The sequence below is a fragment of the Armigeres subalbatus genome, chromosome 2 (assembly GCF_024139115.2).
Source record: "Armigeres subalbatus isolate Guangzhou_Male chromosome 2, GZ_Asu_2, whole genome shotgun sequence".
NCBI classification, from domain to species: Eukaryota; Metazoa; Arthropoda; class Insecta; order Diptera; family Culicidae; genus Armigeres; species Armigeres subalbatus.
This window is the reverse complement of record NC_085140.1, coordinates 285,975,420-286,000,182: the sequence shown is the minus strand read 5'-3', so window position 1 is coordinate 286,000,182 and position 24,763 is coordinate 285,975,420. Positions and strand designations below refer to the sequence as shown.

The 24,763-nt window shown below is 38.7% G+C and overlaps 3 protein-coding genes across 3 annotated transcripts; 1 reads left to right on the top strand and 2 right to left on the bottom strand.

Moving 5' to 3' along the window:
* The first annotated feature begins 946 nt into the window (after positions 1-946).
* On the top strand, positions 947-1,563 carry LOC134216473 (cuticle protein 19-like). Its single transcript, XM_062695346.1, has 2 exons — positions 947-1,060; positions 1,123-1,563. Exons 1-2 carry the CDS (start codon positions 1,049-1,051, stop codon positions 1,477-1,479), a joined length of 369 nt encoding a protein of 122 aa, XP_062551330.1. The 5' UTR covers positions 947-1,048; the 3' UTR covers positions 1,480-1,563.
* Positions 1,564-6,167: 4,604 nt separating this feature from the next.
* On the bottom strand, positions 6,168-7,019 carry LOC134216472 (cuticle protein 8-like). The gene is made up of 2 exons (XM_062695345.1): positions 6,642-7,019; positions 6,168-6,579 (listed from the first exon to the last, which is right to left on the bottom strand). Exons 1-2 carry the CDS (start codon positions 6,651-6,653, stop codon positions 6,223-6,225), a joined length of 369 nt encoding a protein of 122 aa, XP_062551329.1. The 5' UTR covers positions 6,654-7,019; the 3' UTR covers positions 6,168-6,222.
* An 11,816-nt stretch (positions 7,020-18,835) lies between these two features.
* On the bottom strand, positions 18,836-19,503 carry LOC134216471 (cuticle protein-like). Its single transcript, XM_062695344.1, has 2 exons — positions 19,378-19,503; positions 18,836-19,321 (listed from the first exon to the last, which is right to left on the bottom strand). The coding sequence occupies exons 1-2, from the start codon at positions 19,387-19,389 to the stop codon at positions 18,941-18,943; spliced, it is 393 nt and encodes a 130-aa protein (XP_062551328.1). The 5' UTR covers positions 19,390-19,503; the 3' UTR covers positions 18,836-18,940.
* Between the last annotated feature and the right edge of the window lie 5,260 nt (positions 19,504-24,763).

The window sequence follows — 24,763 nt, the reverse complement described above, 5'->3', positions numbered from 1 at the left end:
AATTTCATACCGATGTGGTAAAGCAACTATTTTTAATAAGCGGCTTACCGTCAATGGTATCTCGTAAAATCCACGCCAATCAATTTTACGAACACGCCGCGGTGAAATTGCTTAAACCTGACCAAAAAGTGTCACCAGCAGCACCGTCGAGATGGTTGACACTGAAAGTGCTGGTAGGACGACGACATGCAACGGCATGTCGGCAACATTGATACCCGGTAAGAGCTTCTCACTAAGAACGATTGGGCGGTAATTAAACATTGAATGAGCGATGCTTGCCGGGGGAAAAAGACCTAAACTGTAGTTGCAACAGTTTCGCAAGCAGGTTCTTGTTCTACACGCAGTTAGAGGGGTATGTGGACCTCATAGTTTCGGTAGATCAAATCGTTTGTATGAAATTATTTATTATTGATTTCGCATAGACGTAGTCAGAAACAAATCCGGAGTCAAAACAGGAGTCAAAAAATGTAGGGTTGCAGAGAATATATATTTCTATTTTCGAAACTTACGTAACGTGCTTGTTGCGATAAGCGGATTTTAGAGATTACATTGAGACAATGAAGTGGAGATTGAAAATAACCAATTTGTGCGGGATGTGTTTTATGGACCCTATACATATTAAAATTATCCATAAACGCCAATGTGCACTTACCGTTTGGTGGGGCTCTCAGTGATCACACGATAGTGAATTCGTTGAACCAGTTTTGCGAACAGAATCAGTTTTTTTCCTTTTATTTCTCTTTTGTCGGCGTCTGCATTATTTTCAAGGACGCTTGGTATCTTACTACTGGTAGATGACCAGCACTTGCACAAATAGTTGACTTCGAAGAGGAAATCAGAGTGTCTTGATATTCAACTCCTTCGTTTGCCTTGGGTTGACCTTGTTGGGAAAGAAATTTGGAAAGTTGAACAAAATTGCTGGCAATGTCCGATTGAACGTGGAAGCTGGCGAATTATAAAAGCTTATCGATTGAACGATAATGGCATCAGTTCATTCATAGCTCGATTGCTGTCTAGAAGCGTTCTCCGTAGCAAAATATTTTGAATCATGTCTCTCAAAGTAAGTTAACATGAAATCATTTATATTTGAATCAAATTGTGACATTTTTTTCATTCATTAAGGTGTGCATCGTGTTAATTGCCTGCATCGGCGCTATTGCCGCCCAGCACTATTATCAGCAAGCTCATCAAGAAGAAGAACACTACGCTCCTGCTCACTACGAGTTCAACTACGACATCCACGACGATCACACCGGAGATGTGCACGGACAGAAGGAAGTTCGGGAGGGCGACAAGACCCAAGGTGAATATTATCTGATCGATGCCGATGGCCACAAGCGCACCGTTACTTACCACGTCGATGGCAAGAGTGGATTCATCGCCCAGGTTCACCGCGAGCCCATCAAGGGATACCAGGCCCCGCAACCAGTGCACAAAATCTTGGCGGCTCCAGTGCAACAGCATTACTATCAACACTAGGCAATTGATATGAGTGTGATATAATGGTTAGCAATAATGTAGTGCAATTGAAATAGAACAGATTATTAGGCATTTAACTACAAATTGTGTTTTTTTTTTATTTTATTACTAGCAGACCCGTTTCGCCAAAAATTGATTTATGATCTGATTAGTTATCGAGTTATGCAGATATGTCTGTTTCATTTGTATGGGAGCCCCACTTACCAAAGGGGGAAGGGGTTTCGTACCATCTTAAAAACCTTCTCCGGCCCCAAAACCCCTGCATACAAATGTTCACGCTGATCGGTTCAGTAGTTTCCGAGTCTATAAGGATTAACGTTCGTTTTCAATCATTTTTGACTTAACTTCACTAGCAACCACCGATTAAGTGTATTTGGATTTAACAGAGCAGTAAGATCGATTGAATATTGCGTTTATTTGCATGCTCCAAATATGTGCATGAAAATACATTTAAAATCACAACATAACGGGACTTATTATGATCTGCACATGCTTAACGACGCATTCAGGAATCTGTTTAAACACCTGCTCACATTTGTCTTCTAATTTTTGATTTTTGCAGCACGATAGTCTTGGTTATATTTGTTGTTAGTATTTTTGTGATGACCCCAGTTGAATCTTTGAAAAGTTCTGCAATATCTTTGTACAGTTTATTTTGTTCAATCCGTCTAAGGTCACAAGCTAGGTTGACACTTCGTCTGCAATCCGAATACTTGATTTCGAGCCATCCAGGGTTGCACGTATCAGTCTAATCAGTTTCGCCGGAAAACCATGTTCTAACATTATCTGGCACAGCTCATTTCTTTTTTTAAACATCAATGAAATCTATATACATAAAAATGAATTTCTGTCTGTCTGTGCCTTATAGACTCGGAAACTACTGAACCGATCGACGTGAAAATTTGTATGTAGAGGTTTTTGGGGCCGGGGAAGGTTCTTAAGACGGTTCGAGACCCCTCCCCGCTTTGGAAAGGGGGGCTCCCATACAAATGAAACACCAATTTCTTCATAACTCGAGATCTAATCAGAAAATAAATCAATTTTAGGCGAAACGAAGTTCGTCGGGTCTGCTAGTTAAAAATAAGAAAATAAGGAGAGGTTTGACTCGTTTTTGCAATTTATAACAGCCTCATATAGATCTTTTGACAGGTAATCAAGTAAAACTTACTAGGGAAAACTGTGTTGTTCACTTTTTTATTTCCTAGTCCTTAACAGAATAGTCTCAGGAACACGTCAAAGACACAAAAATAAAATTAGAAAGACTGTACATTACCCCAGGAAACCAGCCACGGGATCGGGACTATATCAGTCGTGGGATTTAGAGATTTTCGTCTCGCAGTGTACTGGGCTGGGCCATTTAACAAACACGTGTTGCTTGACTGGGCCTTGTTATAGTTTGGAGTGGGTTTTGGACTCGACGACCGACTGGGTTCTGGAGGCACAAGTTGCTTGCTTATCTGGCATATTAGACTAAGTGATAGGGAAGCCCTCTGTCCTTTTCACCAGTTGGCCTTGTAAACATAGGCGTTGGATTGCCAATCCGGATATGGTGAGTTCGATTCTCAGTCCGGTTCAGGATGTTTTCGGGTGCGAAAGATCCTTGACTCTCTGGACTTATTGTATCCGCTATACTTGCAACACAAGATAGGGGCTGTCCATATACCACGTGGGAAGGTTTTGGTCAGTTTAATATACCCCCCTCCTCACCGTGTACATCTGCTCATATAAATTCTCAACAAATTGTGGACATTCGCCATACACCCCCTCCCCCATAAACTGTCCACGTGGGTTGTATACTATTTCTCCGAAAAACATTTCGCGGTACGACATTCCGCGGAATGTATCAACTCTCCGAAACACATTTCGCGGAATGCACCTTTTCTCCGAAAGACATATCGCGGAATGTACCTTTTCACCGAAAATCATTCCGCGGAATGCCATTTGGCGGAATTCAACTAGAATAATTATCATTCAAATATTTACCGATTTCAGATTAATTGCATGAAATCTGGGCTATTTTGGATTTAATGCAAACCCGAACCCGACATAATTTAATTATTTAAGCCCGCACAAAAGTTTTCCCCGAAAAATTCATACAAGATATTTTCTGAAAAAAAATGTAAGCCCAACAACGAACTAGCCTCACAATTATCAAAACTGAATAAAATAATTTTCAGTATTTCGTTTCTTAATCCCGTACCTGACCCGTACCCGATTTTTTTATCTCACAAACCCGTACCCGACCCGAACCCGATATTGTACTAATTTTTCAAACCCGAACAAATCGGGTTCGACTCGGGTTGCGGATTTCAAAACCTGAAACCCCACCATCTACCGCCCGTTACAAGGCAAAAGGAGTTGCTAATGTTTTCTTCAAATGTCCAGTATAAGGCGAAGGGAGGGGTAACGCTTTCTTTAAATTGATGTATCTGCCTGGTATGAGGTGAAGGAGGGGGGTGGTAACGCCTTCTTTAAATGGATGCATCATCCCGGTATAAGTCGAAGGAGGGGGGAAGGTAACGCCTTCTTCAAATGGATGCATCTGCCCGGTATAAGGCGAAGAGAGGGGTCACGCTTTCTTTAAATGTATGCATCTGCCTGGTATAAGGTGAAAGGAGTTGATTATGCCTTCTTTAAAAAAATGCATCTGCCCGGTATAAGGCAAAGGTAGGGGTAATGCCTTCTTCAAATGGATGCACCTGCCCGGTATAAGGCGATGGAAGGGGGAGGGGGGTGGTAACACCTTCTCTAAATGGATGCATCTGCCCGGTATAAGGCGAAGAGAGGGGTCAAGCTTTCTTTAAATGGATACATCTGCCTGGTATAAGGTGAAGGGAGTTAATAATGCCTTCTTTAAAAGAATGCGTCTGCCCGGTATAAGGCGAAGGCAGGGGTAACGCCTTCTTCAAATGGATGCATCTGCCCGATATAAGACAAAGGTGGGGGGTGGTAACGCCTTCTTTAAAAGAACGCGTCTGCCCGGTTTAAGGCGAAGGGAGGGGTAACGCCTTCCTTAAAAGGATGCATCTGCCTAGTATAAAGCGAAAGGAGTTGATAATGCCTTCTTTAAAAGAACGCGTCTGCCCGGTATAAAGCGAAGGGAGGGGTAACGCCTTCTTTAAATGGATGCATCTGCCCGGAATAAGGCGAAAGGAGATGATAATGCACTCATAAGAAACGCGACGCGTCGTTCTTACGTTAAGCACAAACCATAAAAATTGTTGTGAGTTGATCATGCCTTCTTTAAAAGAATGGGTCTGTCCGGTAAGTCGAAGGCAGGGGTAACGCCTTCTTCAAATGGATGCATCTGCCCGATATAAGACGAAGGAGGGAGGTGGTAACGCCTTCTTTCAAAGAATGCGTCTGTCCGGTATAAGACGATGGGAGGGGTGACATCTTCTTTAAATGGGTGTATCAGCCCGGTATAGGGGACAATTGAAACTATTTCTAAATATTCTGGTAGGCGTTCCTTAGCCGTGCGGGAAGATGCGTGACTGCCAAGCAAGACTATGCTGAAGGAGGCTGGGTTCAACTTCTGACCCGGTCTAGGAAATTTATCGACATTTTTTTTCGGCTTTTATAAAAGTTTCAACGTGTTAATCTCTTGTTAAGCGAATGCAGTAAAAATGGTAACTGGTAAACCTCGCAGGTAATGGGTATACCCCGTTAGGCATAAGTACGTTCGGCATAAAGACGATAGTCATAAGTACGTTAGGCATAATGGACGTTAGGCATAACGGACGTCAGGCATAATGTACGTTAGGCATAATGAACGTTAGGCATAAAACTACCCAAAGAACAGCCTATGGTATAAAGAAGGCAGAATTATGCCAAACGTCCATTATGCCTAACGTACATTATGCCTAACGTCCGTTATGCCTAACGTCCATTATGCCTAACGTACTTATGCCTATCGTCTTTATGCCTAACGTACTTATGCCTAACGTTGCGGACCCCAGGTAATAATTGTGGGAAAGCTGAATGAACAAAGGCTATTATTATTAATATTCCGCGAAATGGTGCATTCCACGAAATGGTACATTCCGCCAAAAGTCATTCGGCGAAAAGGTTCAAACCGCCAAATGTCATTCCGCGAAATGTTCAACCGCGAAAATGAATTCCGCGAAATAGTTTTCGGTGAAATGTTATACAATCGTCCACGTGGTATATGGACACATAATCATTCAATGGTGGGCATAGAAAAGCTTTCAATAAATAACTGAGGAAATGCTATTAGAATACTAAGATTAAAAGCGGGCCATGTATCAGTTGGAATCTAGAGCCATAGAAAAAGAAGAAGAATATGATGAAGAAGAAGAAGGATAAGATAAAGAAATACTCTTCCTTCTTCATAAATCCCATCAAAAGCAAAGCAATAAAAGCAATTATGCTTTAGATTCTTGGAAACTACAATAAAATGCATATGTGTGTACATAATTCGAGAACGCATCATCGCTGGAAGTCGAACCAATTAAAGGCTTCGGAAATATTTGCGATGAAAAGATTAACTTACGCTCTACATGCACCATGTGCAAGGTCTCTATAATACCAGTAGTGCATCTCTACGGTTTTAAAACCTAAAGTGTGTTCTAAAAAGACGCACATGTATCAATTTTCTCTCTGAAAACCGTTAATGTAAAGTTAAATAAAGTAACACAATCTGAAGTTAAATGCTTAACAATCTGTTCTATTTCAATTGCACTACATTATTACTAACCATCATATCATACTCAGATCAATTATCTAGTGTTGATAGTAGTGCTGTTGCACTGGAGCCGCCAAGATTTTTTGCACTGGTTGCGGGGCCTGGTATCCCTTGATGGGCTCGCGGTGAACCTGGGCGATGAATCCACTCTTGCCATCGACCTGGTAAGTAACGGTGCGCTTGTGGCCATCGGCATCGATCAGATAATATTCACCTTGGGTCTTGTCGCCCTCCCGAACTTCCTTCTGTCCGTGCACATCTCCGGTGTGATCGTCGTGGATGTCGTAGTTGAACTCGTAGTGAGCGGGAGCGTAGTGTTCTTCTTCGTGATTAGCTTGCTGATAATAGTGCTGGGCGGCAATGGCGCCGATGCAGGCAATTAGCACGATACACACCTTAATGAATGAAAAAAATGTCACAATTTGATTAAAATGTAAATAATGTCATGTTATCTTACTTTAGCAGACATGATTCAAAATATTTTGCTACGGAGAACACTTCTAGACAGCAATCGAGCTATGAATGAACTGATGCCATTATCGATCAATCGAAAAGCTTTTATAATTCGCCAGCTTCCACGTTCAATCGGACATTGCAAGCAATTTTGTTCAACTTTCCAAATTTCTTTCCCAACAAGGTCAACCCAAGGCAAACGAAGGAGTTGAATAGCAACAAACTCTGATTTCCTCTTCGAAGTCGAAGTCTTCGAATGTGCAAGTGCTGGCCATCTACTATCCCGGTGTCCTTGAAAAGAATGCAGACTAAAGTGAGAGAAAAACTGATTCTGTTTGCAAAACTGGTTCAACGTATTCACTATTGAGAGGCTATTAAAAGCCCGACCAAACGGTAAGTGCGTATTGGCGTTTATGGATCGTTTTAATATACATCACGCACAAATTGGCATTTTTTGATTCTACTGACTGGGGTTTAATCACCGTGGAAACTTATTTGTTGTTTTAATTGGCTTTTTTCGGTGACAATTAAATCAAAACAGCAATTTAGCGTTACGCATTTCGGCTTACTACGCTTCAGCCATCACCAGACGCTACTAGCTGGCAACCTCCTAGCTGTTCAGTCAGACAAACAGCTAGTAGCTAGTAGCGTCTGATGATGGCTGAAGCGTAGTAAGCCGAAACGCGTAACGCTAAATTGCTCTAAATTGATGATTTCGTGTGTGTTACTTCTACGTGAAGTTAAACGATTTACAATGATATGGAAATGCTAATATCATCTTCCAAACTTGGACGTACATGTTCATGATAGCATTAGAGGCGAAAGTATAGAATTGATAGTTCCGTTAGGATGCGGCAGACATGAAGAATGTTTTTTATGCCAGTGGAGATATATCAGCTTCCACACTGATATTCTTCCCTCCCCCTTCATACGGGAGCTTGGCAGAAGGAAGGTCGTGCGATATGTGCCATCACAAATATTGCCCTCCGCTCGCTTTCAAATCGACTTCTATAAAAACATTCTTCATGCATGCCGTATCCTAACGGAACTATCAATTCTATACTTTCGCCTCTAATGCTATCATGAACATGTACGTCCAAGTTTGGAAGATGATATTAGCATTTCCATATCATTGCTAAATTGCTGTTTTGATTCAATTGTCACCGAAAAAAGCCAACAAAAACAACAAAAAAAAATTTATGATTCTCACTTCGTTATATTTATAAAATCTCTTAAATCAGCTTATCGCAAAAAGTACACTCATAAAGACGTACATTCTTCATGAATACCTCCATGAGAGAAGCAGTGCAATCATGCATGTTTTCTTCGAAATGGACTTACTTAAAAATATTTAACTAATGGCTCAAGACAATTATGTAATACACATTAATATTCCTTCTGGCAATTCGCTTATAAAGGATGTGAAGGATTAAGAGACAAAGCCTGTGTATAAGGGTGCGAATGGAATGTATAGGAAAAAAATTGTCTTCGAATTTCAAAAAACGACATTGCTCACAAGTTTCATTATCCCAAAATATGACCCCATGCAAAATTTGAGCTCAATCGGACATGATTTAGGAGCGCCTAAAATTCATCAAAGTTTTGAAATTTTTACACAGGAAAATTTTCCCAAGGGAAGACCAAAGGAAAAGTCGAAAATCGAATTTTTGCATAATGCATAAAACGTCGAGATCTGATGGTATTTCAAAAAATTTTTTTTTGTACAAATCGATTTTTTCTCTTAGAACATTTTTGGGGCTTTTTTCAGATGATGAAATTTTTTTCATCGAATTTAAACACCGGACAAAATTAATCAAAACTATATTTTTTTTATTCTAGGTTTTTTTATTACCAGTATTTATTTGAACCTTAGAAGTGAAAGCAGGCACACTGTTTATTATTATTATTTTTCATAAAATGGAGGATATTCTGTTTGTTGGGGAATATTTGCCATTGTTTCCCAAGTCATCTAACCTAGCAATCAATTCCAGAGTCAAAACTAGGGTTTACTACTGACCTGAATTCTTCGGATGCTTTCAAGGATTTTTTTGGGGAATTGACTTCAGCCATTTTTTCGTAAATAATTCTTCAGGAAATACCACCAAGATTTTTCCAGATAAGTACTTTCAGAAATTCCTATAAAAACTCTTTCGAAAAATTATTTCAGGTGTTCCTTCGAATAGGTACTATCGGAAATTCTATTCTCTCGGGAGTTTCTCCGGTAAGAATTCCTTCCACAAGTCTTGGACAAAGCTTTCCTCTTGTGGTTTCCTCAGGAAATTCCCGGAAATTCCTTCGCAGATAAATCCAGTAATTCCTTTGGAAATTCAAAGAAAATTTCGGAATTTTCTTCGTTGATTCCTTCACTAGTTCTTTTAGGAATTTATTTAGATTTTTTTTTATAATTTCCTTTGGGAATTCCTGTAGGAATTCGTTTGAAATTCAAATTAAAATTCGAATATTCTTACTGGAGCTGTTGAAACTGTTTTTAGAAAAGTGCTTTAGAAGAAATCCTTCCGAAATTTCATTTGGAATTTCTTTGGAAATCCCCTTAGGTTTTCTTTCAGAAATTGATTTAGGAATTTCCGCGGGATGTTTTAGAAAATCCTTCAGAAATTCTTTTGAGAACTCCTCCAATAAATTACGCCAGGAATTCCTTTTGACATTTCTTCGGAAAATTCTATGGAAAGACCATTGTAAATTTATCCGGAAATTCCTTGGAAACTTCCTCCAAGAAATCCTGCGTAAATCATCTTAGTAAATCCATATGAAATTTCTGGCAAAATTCCAGCAGGATGATTCCAGAAATTTGTTTGGAAAATTTTTTCGAAAATTTATTGAAGAATTAAATAGGCAATACTAAAAGAATTTTCCGATGAGTTTCTAACAGAATTTTAAAAGGAATTTCCAGATTGAATTTCGGAAAGAATTCTCAAAGTAATTTCCAAATGCTTCCTAAAAGTATTCCTGAAGTGTCTTCGAAAAATATCTTGAAGGAATATCCGAAGGTCTCAAGGAATATCTACTTGAACTCATGGAGGATTGTCGAAGGGATTCCTGGATGAAGATTTGAAGTAATTCTAAAGGATTTCTAAGAATTCTTCCATCTTCCTAGAGAAATCTCTTAAGGAATTACTGGAAGAATTTCTTTATGGAATTCCTGAAATAATTGCTAAACTAATTTCTTAAAAAAGCTCGAGGGAACTTCTAAACCAATTTCCGCAGGAATTTCTAAAGCAATTTCCAAAAACAAAAATCCGAAGGAATTCTCCTAACGCAGCGGTTTTTAACCTTTTTGTTGAGTGGTACCCCTTGCGGCTTTGTCATTGTTTAATCTTCAATCTAAAAATATAATTGAACTGTTCGTTATTCCTCTATTTAATTTACTCATATTGCCATTAAAACTTCAAGAGTTTTTGTATTTTGACAGAGCCGTTGAAATTTGAAAATTAATTGTTGAACATTTTTGGGCGATGTTGACAGGAAAAAAGAAAACTAGAAAAAATAAAAACCAAACTATCAGTTAATTGATTCAATTGTTTTGAATGACAAACGAACAACTTTTATTGCAACTGTGTACTTTCATTTGTATTCTTTATAATCTCGACTCGAAATAGGCTTTTTTTTGTTAATTTAAAGGAATCTGTACTGTACTCTATAATTATTAGCAGAATAATTATTTCCACAAGTTCAGTTTTTGAGTTCAAATATCAGTACCAACATTCTTTATTGCTAGCAAGAAAAATGTGTTACAGTTCATCTCGAGCTCAAACATTTTTTTTATTTTTTTTTATTTATTCAGACTAAGGCCTGTCCGACATTCTGGCTACGTGCCCGACTCACCGTAGTCTTCCGATTTTCGCGGTGTGAACGATGGATGGTTCTCCCGGCAGCTAATGCAATTCGTGGTTCATTCGCCTCCTCCACGTACCATCCGCCATCTGCAACCCACCATAGATGGTATGCAGCACTTTTCTTTCGAAAACTCCAAGTGCGCGTTGGTCCTCCACGGATATCGTCCAGGTCTCGTGTCCGTAGAGGACTACCGGTCTAATGAGCGTTTTGTAGATTGTCAGTTTGGTACGACGGCGAACTCTATTCGATCGGAGCGTTTTGCGTAGTCCAAAGAACGTACGTTACCCAGCCACTATGCATCTCCGAATTTCTCTGCTAATATCATTTTCGGCAGTCACCAGTGAGCCCAAGTACACAAATTCTTCTACCACCTCGATTTCGTCACCACCGATGCAAACTCACGGTGGGTGGCTTACATTGTCTTCTCTTGAACCTCTTCCTATCATGTACTTCGTCTTCGTCGTGTTGATGACTAGTCCCATCCGCTTGGCTTCCGATGGTACAGTTGCTTCGACTCTTCACGGTATCGATCTTCCTGCTGACGCTTTTTCCTCTGGAAAATCGAGTTTTGTCTGTTCCGCGCCTATATATATTAGACCTCTTCATGTTTTCAAAAAGTATCGAAAATTCAACCGGTCAGCCCAGAATAACAATTCTTATGCTAAAATAAGTCTCCTGTCAAATTTTCAGCTAATTCGGATAAAATTTCGAGGTGGCTCAAGTCGATTTAGTGTTTTTGGGCTATTTTCAATTTTGGAAAAAATCTAACTCGAGGTATAAACGTCGAAAACTATCGCAACAACCTCTATACGGAAGCTTTTTGTGTGCTCTACAAGTCTTGTGAACATTGCTATTCGTTCCGTTCACGCTTTGTCCATGTTGAGCATGAGCATGAGCATGATTGACCGCCCACGGTTGCTCCTTCGTTATTGCCAGGTCAGCTGTAATTACACAGAGAACCAACAGATGATGTTTGGGACTAACATCAACCTCAATGTGTAAGAACTGGTGACCCAAAATTAAGCAATACCAGCGCCGGCCGTGTCCGAATGCAGATCAATTAGGAAATAGGTAGGATAATGTTGACGTGAAACTCGCTTTGATGGAAGCCGACGAGTCATCTGCACTTCCACGAGAAATCACTGGGATGTTGGATATATGGGGAAGGGAGTGTAGCAATGTTCGTTTTGGTAAACGGTATGCCGTGTGTAGCGTGTAGTTTGCTCGATGTTGCACAAAACACAATCAAACGCGCACTAATTAATTGACTTATTGACCGCACAAAGCAGAACAAAATGTATCAATGATCGCGCGATCGTTCTGCCTTCTGAAAAAAAATACGATCAAACACGCACTAAACTTCCTCTTGCTTACACATTTATTGACCCGCACAAAGCAGAAAATAAATTTTAATGATCGCGCAATCGTTCTGCATGCAAGAGGTTTAGGATCACACGCGCACGAAATTAACACATTTACAAGACACGTTAGTAAAGAAAGTGTTAACTTTAAACAATTTTTCAACACTTTTTAAAAGGTACACTGGTGCATAATAGTTACAACATGCGATTTCCGTTTTATAAAAAAGTAACAAAATCTCCATGACGATTTTTATGCTGTTATTTCTACACAACATCGTTGTTCTTATTTTTCTTCTTCTTATGTCCAACACTTTCATTGTAGTAAGAAAACGGGCGACTTGGATGATCAGTTCAAAAAATGAACGCAAACTCATAGTTTAGTCAATTTATACACGCAGTAAATACGTTAACAAATCATTTTTTGTCGCGTTAGATTCCTCAATATATTATCGCACTACAAGCAATTTTTATGATTCATAACACAAGCACTCACTTCGTCAAGTAGAAAACGAAATACGCATCTGTTGATACAAAGTGATTATAGTGGAAGTAAACGGAATAGTGAAGTTTTTTAACTCTGTACTTATAGTTGTTTTTATACTCTATTCATTTAAATTTTCAACATCATTGGATAACATTTTTATAACTTATTATTATGCTTTCTTTAGCTTCTCACATTTAAAAAACGCTTTAGGCGTAATATTTTGTTCACGCAGATTTTTTCACTTTGCCAAAATAAAAAAAAAATATATACCATGTTTACTTCAGAAGATGAAGCACTTTCTAATTATACATCATTGTACTTTTATCTTAAAGACATTTGCTCTTCTATTATTTTTAAAGTCATTTTCAGCCCCCATAGTTGTGGGCTACTTTTTTCTTTCAAAAACAATTTCTTCTGTATTTTGGCCAATCAAGTGCGACATTTCGCTTCCTTGATGAAAAACATAAATTATCATCTCCTAGTTTTAGAATTTTCACCCTCATATAATACATATAGTATTATCATATTTATGATACGGAGAAACCGTGTTAACGCCCATGGCTTACGTTACGCCTAGAAAACGAGAGGGAATTCTATGAGGCGGGCGATCCATGCAAGTCTTAAAAATGCACAGGAATTTTAAAATTAAAAACGGTTTGTAAGTTGAAACGAGAGGTTGGTTAAGTGCAACGTAGTAAATTTTACTACGATTTTTAGTGCCACGACCTTGGTCACGACACATAATTGATGTATTATTGAACATTTCACCATCTCCAAAAAATTCCAGCGTGCAAAATAAGTGGAAAACTTAAAAATGCAACGTACTTTAGAATTATGTTAACCGGGTTTCGAGAATAATGGAACGAGCTTACCGAGTTGGTTGTATATTAAAGAACTCCACTGGACAATTCTTTTTACGTACACCTTTTCTTTTCTGTTGCTGGAATTTTCTCCCGTTCACGCTTTGTCCATGTAAAAGTGATTTTCAAGCTTTTATTTATTTATTTATCATCAGACTAAGGCCGGAGTGGCCTGTGCTGCACATAAAAGACTTCTCCATTCAGCTCGGTTCATGGCTGCACTTCGCCAACCACGCAGTCTGCGGAGGGTCCGCAAGTCGTCCTCCACCTGATCGATCCACCTTGCCCGCTGTGCACCTCGCCTTCTTGTTCCCGTCGGATCGTTGTCGAGAACCATTTTCACCGGATTACTGTCCGACATTCTGGCTACGTGCCCGGCCCACCGCAGTCTTCCGATTTTCGCGCTGTGAACGATGGATGGTTCTCCCAACAGCTGATGCAACTCGTGGTTCATTCGCCTCCTCCACGTACCGTCCGCCATCTGCAACCCACCATAGATGGTACGCAACACTTTCCTTTCGAAAACTCCCAGTGCGCGTTGGTCCTCCACGAGCATCGTCCAGGTCTCGTGTCCGTAGAGAACTACCGGTCTTATAAGCGTTTTGTAGATAGTCAGTTTGGTACGGCGGCGAACTCTATTGCTGGTATCGTTATCGGCGGTAACCAGTGAGCCCAAGTACACGAATTCTTCAACCACCTCGATTTCGTCACCACCGATAGAAACTCGTGGTGGGTGGCTCACATTGACCTCTCTTGAGCCTCTTCCTATCATGTACTTCGTCTTCGACGTGTTGATGACTAGTCCAATCCGTTTAGCTTCGCTTTTCAGTCTGATGTAGGCTTCCTCCATCCTCTCAAAGTTACGTGCCATGATATCAATGTCGTCGGCGAAACCAAATAACTGGACGGACTTCGTGAAAATCGTACCACTCGTGTCAATCCCTGCCCTTCGTATTACTTTCAAGCTTTTAACTGCATATAAATACTGTTTCCTCCAAAAGTCGTTGTTCTACAAAATTCTTGAATTTATGACAAATGATTGCTAATTTATTATATTATTATTCCTATTTTTTCCCTGAAAATTTGAGTAATATAATTGTCGATGTGCGATTTACCGTTAAATTCTTAAAAATCAGAAGCTGAACATTTGTCATAAATTTGCACGCTGAGATTTCTTCAAACAAGTTGTTCAAACAAAGAAACTTCGATACACTTGTTACTACAATGCACTCAATGTTAAAAGCATGCAGACGTATGGTGAAATTAACAAAATTTGGAAGTCGTTTGTTGTAAGCATTAAATATCATATGATTTGATTTATGTTTTGTTCGAACAACTTGTTTAAAGAAATCCTAACGTGCGAATTTGTGACAAATGTTCAGCTTCTGATTTTTAAGAATTTAACGGTAAATCGCACATCGACAATTATATTACTCAAATTTTCATGGAAAAAAGAGGAATAATAATATAATAAATTAGCAATCATTTGTCATATATTCTAGAATTTTGTAGAACAACGCCTTTGAAGGGAAACAGTATTTTTCTGCACTCAAAAGCTTGAAAATCACTTTTACATGGACAAAACGTGAACGGAACGAATAGCAATGTCCACAAGACTTGTAGAGCACACCAAAAGCTTCCGTATAGAGGTTGTTGCGATAGTTTTCGACGTTTATATTTCTTGTTGGATTTTTTCCAAAATTGAAAATAGCTCAAAAACACTAAATTGATTTGAGCCACCTCGAAATTTTATCCGAATTATCTGAAAATTTGACAGGAGGCTTATTTTAGTATAAGAATTGTGATCCTGGACTGACCGGTTGAATTTTCGATACTTTTTGAAAACATGAAGAGATCTAATATATATCGTGCCTCGTTCGCCCTCGTGCGGTGTTACAGCAATCTCGCCCATGCTGCATTCTTCTCCTCAACTAACTGCTCACATTCGCCGTCATCCCAGTCGTTTCTCTGATACGGAGCCACCGTGCCTAGTGCAGCGGTTGCGGTGCTTCCAATGGCGGATCGAATATCTCTCCAGCCATCTTCCAGAGACGCTGCGCCTAGCTGCTCTTCCGTTGGGAGTGCCACTTCCAGCTGCTGCGCGTAGTCTTGGGCTAGCCTACCGTCTTGTAGCCGCCCAATGTTAAGCCGCGGCGTCCGACTTCGACGCGTGTTGTTCACCGTCGAGAGTTTTGAGCGCAGGCATACTGCAACGAAGTAGTGGTCGGATTCCTTACTCGCACTGCGGTTAGTGCGGACGTTCGTGATGTCGGAGAAGAATTTACCGTCGATTAGAACGTGGTCGATTTGGTTTTCCGTTTCTTGGTTGGCCGTTGTCATTCGATACGGTGTGCAGACTATCCGGTCCGATGACCGGTCTATACATTTCCTCCCTTCCTACCTGCGCGTTCATGTCACCGATGACGATTTTGACGTCCCGCAGTAGGCATCCATCGTATGTGCTCCAGCTATGCGTAGAACGCTTTTTTCATGGTTAAAAGACTATTATTCTTCCATTTACTTCCACTATTAATAGTGGAAGTAAATGGAAGGATAATAGTCTTTTAACCTTGTAGCATTTCCCCTAAGACGCTCTAAAAATAATTAATCGCTTTTTTCATGTCGCCGGGTCTCCCTTCGTGTGGGCAGTGCACGCTGATGATGCTATAGTTGAAGAAACGGCCTTTAATCCTCAGCTTGCACATCCTTGCGTTGATTGGCTGTCACCCAATCACGCGTTGGCGCATCTTACCCAGCACTATGAAGCCGGTTCCCAGCTTGTTGGTGGTGCCACAGCTTTGGTAGAAGGTAGCCGCCCGATGCCCGCTTTTCCACACTTTCTGTCCTGTCCAGCAAATCTCCTGCAGCGCCACGACGTCGAAGTTGCGGGGATGTAATTCATCGTAGATCATCCTGTCGCAACCTGCGAAACCTAGCGACTTGCAGTTCCATGTTCCAAGCTTCCAATCGTGATCCTTTATTCGTCGCCTAGGTCTTTGCCGATTATATCAAGTCGCATTATCTCTTATATTGTTCGTAATTATTGGTTTTCCATGCGGCTTATTGGGCCTGCGCAAACCTCCGCAAATTTCCGTAGGAATTCCGACCAAATTTCCAAAAAAGCTTCCGAAGAAATTCTTCAAAAAAATCGTTAAGAAAATTCGACGGAACCTATTGAGAAATTTCCAAAGAAATTTTCAAGGTGTAAGTGTCCCGACTAGAAGAGCATAACAGAAACTGAACACAATTTTAACATATTGTGATATTTGTTATTTTGATACAATTTTTTTCTTAGTAGCCATTATCTTTCAAATGTTCTAACAGGATTGTATCATAATATGATTAAAAAATGCTTAACACTGAATTGCCCAGCACTAGGCAATGTCTCAAAGCCATAGATATCACAATGCTGATATAATTTGACAAGGTTGCCTAATTTGTAAAGATGTCAGTTTCATGTTCTTGAAAAATATTCTTGTTCAGACAAAAACAGAAATCTCTGATTGTTGATCACAATCTGGAAGCCTCTCACGACCTGTAAAAATGTCCAACTGAACAGAAACAATATATTTTGTATCTGATTCTGTTATAAATTTGTAACAAAATATGTTATTTTTATGATACAATTGTAACAAAATTTTATAGTTTTTTGTTTCCAGTGGTGTAGTTGTTGGTTGATAGAAATTTAGATATTTTAACAACATCCTGCACCATGTTTCTAACAAATTTTGTTATAAAAAATTAGTATAACATAATAACATATGTTGATATAATTTTTATATGACCTTCTAGTCGGGGTTCTTTAAGGAATAAAAAAATATTCCTATAGGAATTTTCGAAGGATTTTTTTTATTGAAAATCTGAAGGAATCCCTAGAGTTCCTTCTTTGAATTTTCAAAATACTACTGGCTGGATAAGAAAAATACAGGAATGACCGAAGGAATCCCTACAAGAATTTCCGAAGAATACCTGGAGATCTGGAGAAATTCCTGAGGGGAATTTCTAAGATATTCTAAGAATTTCTTCCTAGAGTTTCCGAAGAGATTTATTGAGAAAGTACTAGCAGAATTCCAAAAATATGATTCAAGGAAATTCCTAAATCAAATTCCGAAGAAACTCCTGAAGGAATTTCCAAAGGCATTCTTAAAGAAACATCGGAAGGACTAAAGGAATTTCCGAAGGTATTCCTAAAACAATTTGCGTAGGTATTCCTGAAGGAACTTCAGAAGGATTTTCCAAAAGAATTTCTAAGGAAATTTCTCCAATAATTCGTAAAAAAAATTTTTGAATGACTTTCGATATTTCTTTTAATTCCTGTTTTGAGTTTTCGAGGAATTTCCAAAGGAATCTTCCAATTTATTTTCGAAATAACAATTTATTTTTGAGAAACCTTTTCAAATTTCCTTGGAAATTCCTTCAGAAAATCCTTCCTTCAAGAATTCCTATTCTAGCATGTATTTTGAAAACGTCGTATGTCCAAATGAGAGACTCTCTTTAATTGCGCTCTCTTGCACTAATATCGAAGCTAGTTTTGCATTTATTACAATATTTTCACCTTATCACGCTAGACAAAGCTATTTTCTTCGATCTTCGATTCTTTCGATCTCTGTGAAAAAAATCCGATGTAAATGTTAGTATGGCTTCGTAATAATCGAAAGAGAAAGTAAACAAAACGAGCACCTCTTTTGGACTTACGACGTTTTCAAAAATCACGCGAGAATTCTTCTAGGAATTTCTTTGGAAATTGATTTAGAAATTCCTTTGAAAAATCCTTTAGGAATATGTTTATGAGATCCATTAGATTTTTTTGGAATTCCTACGGAAAACGAAAATTTCTTTAATAATTTTAACGGAAATTGTTTCAGGAAAACCTTCCAAAATTCTTAAAGGAGAATTCTTTATATTAGTTTTTTCATGAATTCCTATGTAAATTGCACTAAGATTTCCTGCAGAATGAACTCCTTCAATTTTTATTAAGAAATTGCATCAACAATTTTTGAAGGATACTCTCAACCAATTGCCAAAAAAGTCCTAGAGAAAATTCAGAATGAAATTTCCAAAGCCTGAAATATTTTCGGATAGACTGCAAAGAAATTGTTGAAGCTATTTTCGAAGGAATTCTTACAGGAGTTTACGATGGAATTTCCAATAAAATTACCATAGAAATATGTATTTGAATTTCTACAGAAATTCCTACATTTCTTTAAAAATTCTTCCGAAAATAACTCCAACAAATCCTTTGGTGTGCACTGGTTAGAATACTGCTGAAACTATTGGTGCAACGTAAGAAAGCTTTTTTATTGTCTGGCTCGTCTCCGGCCAAGAAAGCAATAAAGTATGCTCAGAAAATTATTTAGAACTTTTCCAATGTTATTCCACCACTTGATTGTTACTTTACAAATACATGCTTCGACCTCAACAGTAAGGTCGCCATCAGTGTCTCGTATGAGTCGAGTATATGTATAAAGTATGGTTAAAGACAGAAATGAATGAAATCAGACTGCATATCAAGTCTATACGAATTTTCAAGTCATTTGCAATGTAAAGCCGTTCCAGTTCAACTAGGGTTATTACCGATGCATTCATTTCCTTCAGAGACAGTATGTGCTATCCTTAAAATAAAACAAAGCTAGGATAATTCTTGTTTGATCAAGACTTCATTTTTAATAAATAAACCCTACTCTAATGAACAATTTGCGCTACGTGGAACATATTAGTAAATGATATTGTATTGCCACACCTCTCAATGGTGATAGTACGTTGGATAAGAAACATGCTGCACCGGAGCAACGTAGTGGTGGGCAACTGGTGCAACAGGAACCACAGTCTTGACCAGCTTCTGGGTGAGAGGCTCACGGCGAACAACAGCATTAAATCCGTTGTGCTCATCAGCAGTGTAGTCCACAACACGACGGTAACCATCGGCATCGACTAGGGTGTACTGTCCAACGACGTTGTCACCGTGGCGTTCCTCCTGTTGGCTCTTCACATCCCCGGTTGTTTCGTCGTGCACGGAGTATGAGAACTGGTACTCGGCTGGTGCCTCTGCGTATTCTACATGCTTTACGGCAACTGGCAGGACAACAGCACTGGCGGCAGCAACCAAACCGAGGAAGATCAAGAACTGAAATGTATGAGAAATGATAGAATCGTTCTAGAATGCGTTTTATTTGGACTTACTTTGAAAGCCATTTCACACTGTTTTGATCACTAGTTGGTAGTACTAAAAGGGTTGATAATCGAATGATATTGCATTACATTATTCGTACGATATTTATACCAAACAGGTGGAAAGAACCAATTTTGATTCACTACTTGAATTATTTCCACCAAAATATGATCTGTATCGATATACTAATGAACACACCTCCAGTTGTACGTGAAATTCCATTTGCGTTTGACATGGATTGACAGATCACCCTGTGCGCAGCTAAAAGCATATTTTATTGCTGACAAGTGGGTATAACGTGCGCAGATCATAAGCTCGCCAAGCGCAGTTAATCCTAGCGTGGTCCTTCTATCGGTTGACCGTGTTGCATTGCATTGCTTCATTCGTGCGTTTCGATAAACGGGAAACATGATCAGAAAACTGTCCTAGTATTAACTAGTTTGAGATTGCGTAGTTTATCGAATGCTGTGGGTAGGTATAGTTAGCGAGTTGAAAAGAATTAACACCCGATCAATTGGACAAATTTACGATAAAAGGCAAATTCTCCAAAATAGCAAATCGGTTTGGCAAAGCAAAATTGATCCAAGCAATGAAGGAAAGTCTGATCAACCCACGCTCCCAAAGAAGAAAAATTACTCTTGAATATATAAGCGGCATGATCTGCTTGATATAATATCACTATACTAATAGAAACACATCGAGCAACATCTTTTCCATCGTGGAGATATTTTGATATTTTTTTTCGTTAAAATAGCTTTCAATTTTTTCTCAATTGTAGCTGGATCATTCTACATGTATCGGTCATGGTGTCTTTGTCCAAAGAGACTTATTTTCAAAAAAAAAAACAGTATTAAAGTATTAAAATCAGTAAAAGTTTAGCTCACTTTTTTTGTACTTGATGTCAACCGATTTAGTTGCAACAGGTCGACGGGGGAACCTGTCCCAATGATTCCTATTGAAAATTGGCCGGATCAGACTATGAGCCTTGAAGTTATGGCTAAAATACTTTGTTTTTCATACAAAAAGCATGTCATTTTCTTACTATTTTTTGGCATTTATCCTTAACCGATTTGCACGCAATAAGATGCATTAAACGCGAAGTCCTGTCACATTTGTTCCTATTGAAAATTGGCCAAATTGAACCATGGGCTCAGAAGCTATGACCCATATACTTTTTTTATACAAAAAGCGCATAAAAAATTATCACTCATTTTCTACAAATTTGCTAGCAATTGACTACGAAAAAGCTTTCGACCGTCTCTAACACGAGAATATGTGGGGCGCCCTGAGACGCAAGGCGATTCCTGAGAAAATCTTCGGCCTCAGCGATACAAGGCCTTTTCCTGCAGAGTGCTGCACAATGGGGACTTGTCTGACCCTATCCGGGTCGTAGCTGGTGTGAGGCAAGGATGTATTCTATCACCGTTACTGTTCGTCATCGTAATCGATGAGATTTTGGTAGATGCGTTTTACCGTGAACCAAATTGCGGGCTGTTATGGCAGCCTATAACCATGGAGCACCTAAACGACTTCGAATTGGCTGATGACGATGCACTCCTTGCTCAACGGCGCTCTGATATGCAGAGTAAGCTCAACGACCTTGCCGAACGCTCCTCTTCGGCAGGTTTAATCATCAACGTCAACAAAACCAAATTGTTGGATGTAAACACGGTGACCTCTTCGAGCTTCACAGTAACCGGGTAACCAGTGGAGAATATTGAAAGCTTCCAATATCTTGGTAGCCAAATGACGTCAGACGGCGGTACCAAGATCGACATAGGCACACGAATCAAGAAAGCAAGGGCTGCCTTTGCGAGTTTAAGAAATCTGGAAAAACAGGCAGATGAGAAAACGCACTAAAATACGAATTTTCAACTCTAACGTGAAATCTGTGCTGTTATACGCTAGCGAAACATGGTGTGTATCAGTGGAGAACACTCAACGGCTGCAGGTGTTCATCAACAGATGCCTGCGGTATATAATTCGGGCCTGGTGGCCTCACAACTGGATCTCAAACAACAAGCTCCATCGTCGTTGTCACCAGAGATCGATAGCAACAGAAATTGAGGCTGGGTCGGCCACACTCTACGTAGGGGCGGAAATGAAATCTGTAAACAAGCATTAGACTGGAACCCAGCGGGACATCGCAGCAGAGGCAGACCCAGAGGCTCATGGCGGCGAAGCCTCAATAACAAATAAAAGAAGTCGACCGAAATCTATCCTGGCAACAGGTTAAAGCGATAGCTGGACAACGCTCAGGATGGAGATCTTTCAAGTCGGCCCTTTGCACCACCGGAGGTGTACAGGATCCATAAGTAAAGTAAAGATTTGCTAGCGACAGGATGAATTAAACGCGGAATCATGTCCCATATTTTTCAATCGAAAATAGGCCAAATCGGGTTTTGGGCTCAGAAGTTATGGCCAAAATTCATTTTTGATCCAAAACACACAAAACACGTACAAAAACCTCACTAATTTTTCGGTAGTTCGGTGGAATTTTAAGATTTTATGATTAGGGGTAAATCAGTGTAAGCGATTTTGATTCGACTTTCTAGAAACAAATGTTGGGGAATGATCGAGCGTGAGGAGTTCTGCTTTTACCAGGGTTAATAAAAGTATGTATTAGTCGGATTGGTTCCGGTTTAATCCACTTCTCTCTACCATTAACTGCTAATGCGCAACCGCGAATAGGTTTTTGAGCTATTTTTTGTCGTCAAATGAATTACCTCAAATTTTCTGGAAGATTAAAAAAATAATAAAGCTGGATCAAAAAATTTTGGATTTAAAAGAAAACATGAGAAAGATGTAGTTTGATCAAAAATTTCATCTCTGATGATGTTAAACGCTGATGCTATTAAACGATGATCTTTTGGTGGAAAATGTTCTATTCTTGTCTCTTTTAGTTTAAACATTCTTGGTTTTCCAAAAGATGAGGATGGTAATAATGATACTTATAGTTTGTTCAGATTACGAGCTTTATAACTAAGCTACACTGGGGGAAGTGGAAAAGGAAAAATCGATAATAATGCCTGTTTGAATTAGTTTAAAACCGATTTAAATGATCTTAATGCGTTCAATCAAAATGGGCTATCAAAAACAGTCAATTTTGCACCAACTGTACGGTAATTCATACCATTTTGGTCGCTTCAAATTTAGGGAAATAGATTTTAAAATTGGGAGTTGTTTTTTCCACTTACCCTAGTGGGATGGGGTAAGTGGAAAACCCACGTTACCTTGACTTTCAATAGTGATGAGTAGTTACATATAACTAAAATCAGTGTTGTAAAATGTCATTTGCATTCTTTTTCATAATTTTCCCAGAACATTTTCCAGTAGTTATCAACTATCAACTATCAACTATCAACTATCAAGTATGGCGAACTTATAGCGCTTAAATGTAGCTACAACTTTGTCTAACAAGAAATTGCTGTAAATATGTAATCTGGGGCGTGGGAGGCAAAATGTCATTCAAAAAATTCATAGCCTTAGATGTTATATTTAGAGTAATGTACCTTTGGACAAAAATATATCACTACTCAAGCGTTATGCGTGCATCTAAAATTTTGAAGAAAATTTGGCTTCCGAAGAAAGTTATGAACAAATTAGTCAAATGACATGCAGATGACATTTTACAAGCCTGACTAAAATCAATACGATAATTACTCTGAGTATCTTTTGTGGAATATTTTCATTACCTTAATGGAAAAGATCCTCAAAGAATTCTCGTAATAGCTAGAGGAGTACTGGTTTTGCCTTCTCAAACATTAAGTGTACGTAAAATCAACATATAGCCCCAAAGATGAACTTTTTAAAGGAAAAATGAGGCTTACAGGGTTATAAACTAATCAACTTAGTTTAACGAATTGAGATGATGTTATTATCAACTATTCTTGAGCACTTGTCCTTAACCAATTTGTTCGCAAAAAAAAATTGCATTCAACGGCGAAACTTGTTATGAATAAAAATTAATATGAATTAAAGAATATATTTACCTATCAGTGCTATTTTTAACTTTCTTATAATTTTTTTTTCATATGTAAAACATTTGAAAGACATCAATACCGATAGGTGGATTAATCAGGCATTTTCTTAAGAAAATTATTTTGAGCTTTTTAGTGGAATGTCTGCACTTGTCATAAGACGAGTTTGTACAATCCCATTGAATTCCACAACTTAAGCATTTTCTACTTTATATTACTCCAATCACCACTGGAATCACCATGATAACAAATAAGGAACATATTAAGATTCACAGCTATCGAAATAAACCCTGGAGGGAAGACAAAAATTGCGTTATTGGAACATTATCCACTTCCCCCGCAGTGTTTGATACCTGGGGTAAGTGTAAAATCTTTGAATTATTTCCTTTCTTGGTACAAACCACTACCAATTGAATGGGATTAGTTTAATTATATTATAATGGTCACCTGTGATGTAAATTCACTTGAAAAAGGGACAATTGGTGCAAATAAGAATTGATTTTATGAATGCAAAAATCAACTTTTCGCGAAATCTAAAATAACAGTTCATGCGTTAACCGTGTTAGTGTATGCATTATACAAATTTCAACACAGTATTAGTGTGAGCATCAAAGTATATTCTTACTTAATGTTATGATGTGGTAAAAACTGTAAAGTATGTACAATTCCAATTTTTCGAGTCGATTTTTCCACTTCCCCCAGTGTACCTTATATATAATATTAACCTTCCTAACGTGTTCGGGTCAATATGACCCGAATCACACTTTCAAATTGTTATAGCTTTTTAACGCAACAATATGAAGGTCTGAATCTTCTTGACTTTTCCTATTTCGTGGAAAACTATGTTCCGGAATGTTGAACTACTTTGTACGACGTTCCTGAAGGGCTCCAAAAAAAAACTCACACTTACGGTGTTCGGGTCATATTGACCCGGATTTGACTTGGCAATATCTCGGGCATTACACAGCCAAATTCACATGTTTATATATCAAAATAATCGTCTGCTCATAAATTTTCCGAAACAAACCTCAGATTGTTGATCGGCCACACCTACATTCTGTAATCGTCGGAGGAAGGATCGTCAGTTGGTCACTTATATATAGACGAAAATTGCACACGAATATCGCGAATGAACGATTTTATTGCTGTTTTTTCTAAGAAATGTACATAATACTATTTCAGTAATGATGAATCGTGAATGCTGACGATATTTCTACAGATGTTCTAGGTTCTCCAAACCATTCTGTATTTTAGAGCCCTGGTCTACCAAGTCAATTACGCTTGGTATGAAACCAATAGCAATCCATGGTGCCCATGCATGCCCTTAGAGGCCATGCACATAATTTATGATCTAGATATGTCCAAACCGTATGTTCTAAGTTCTCCAAATCATTCTGGAGTTCAGACGAATTGATCT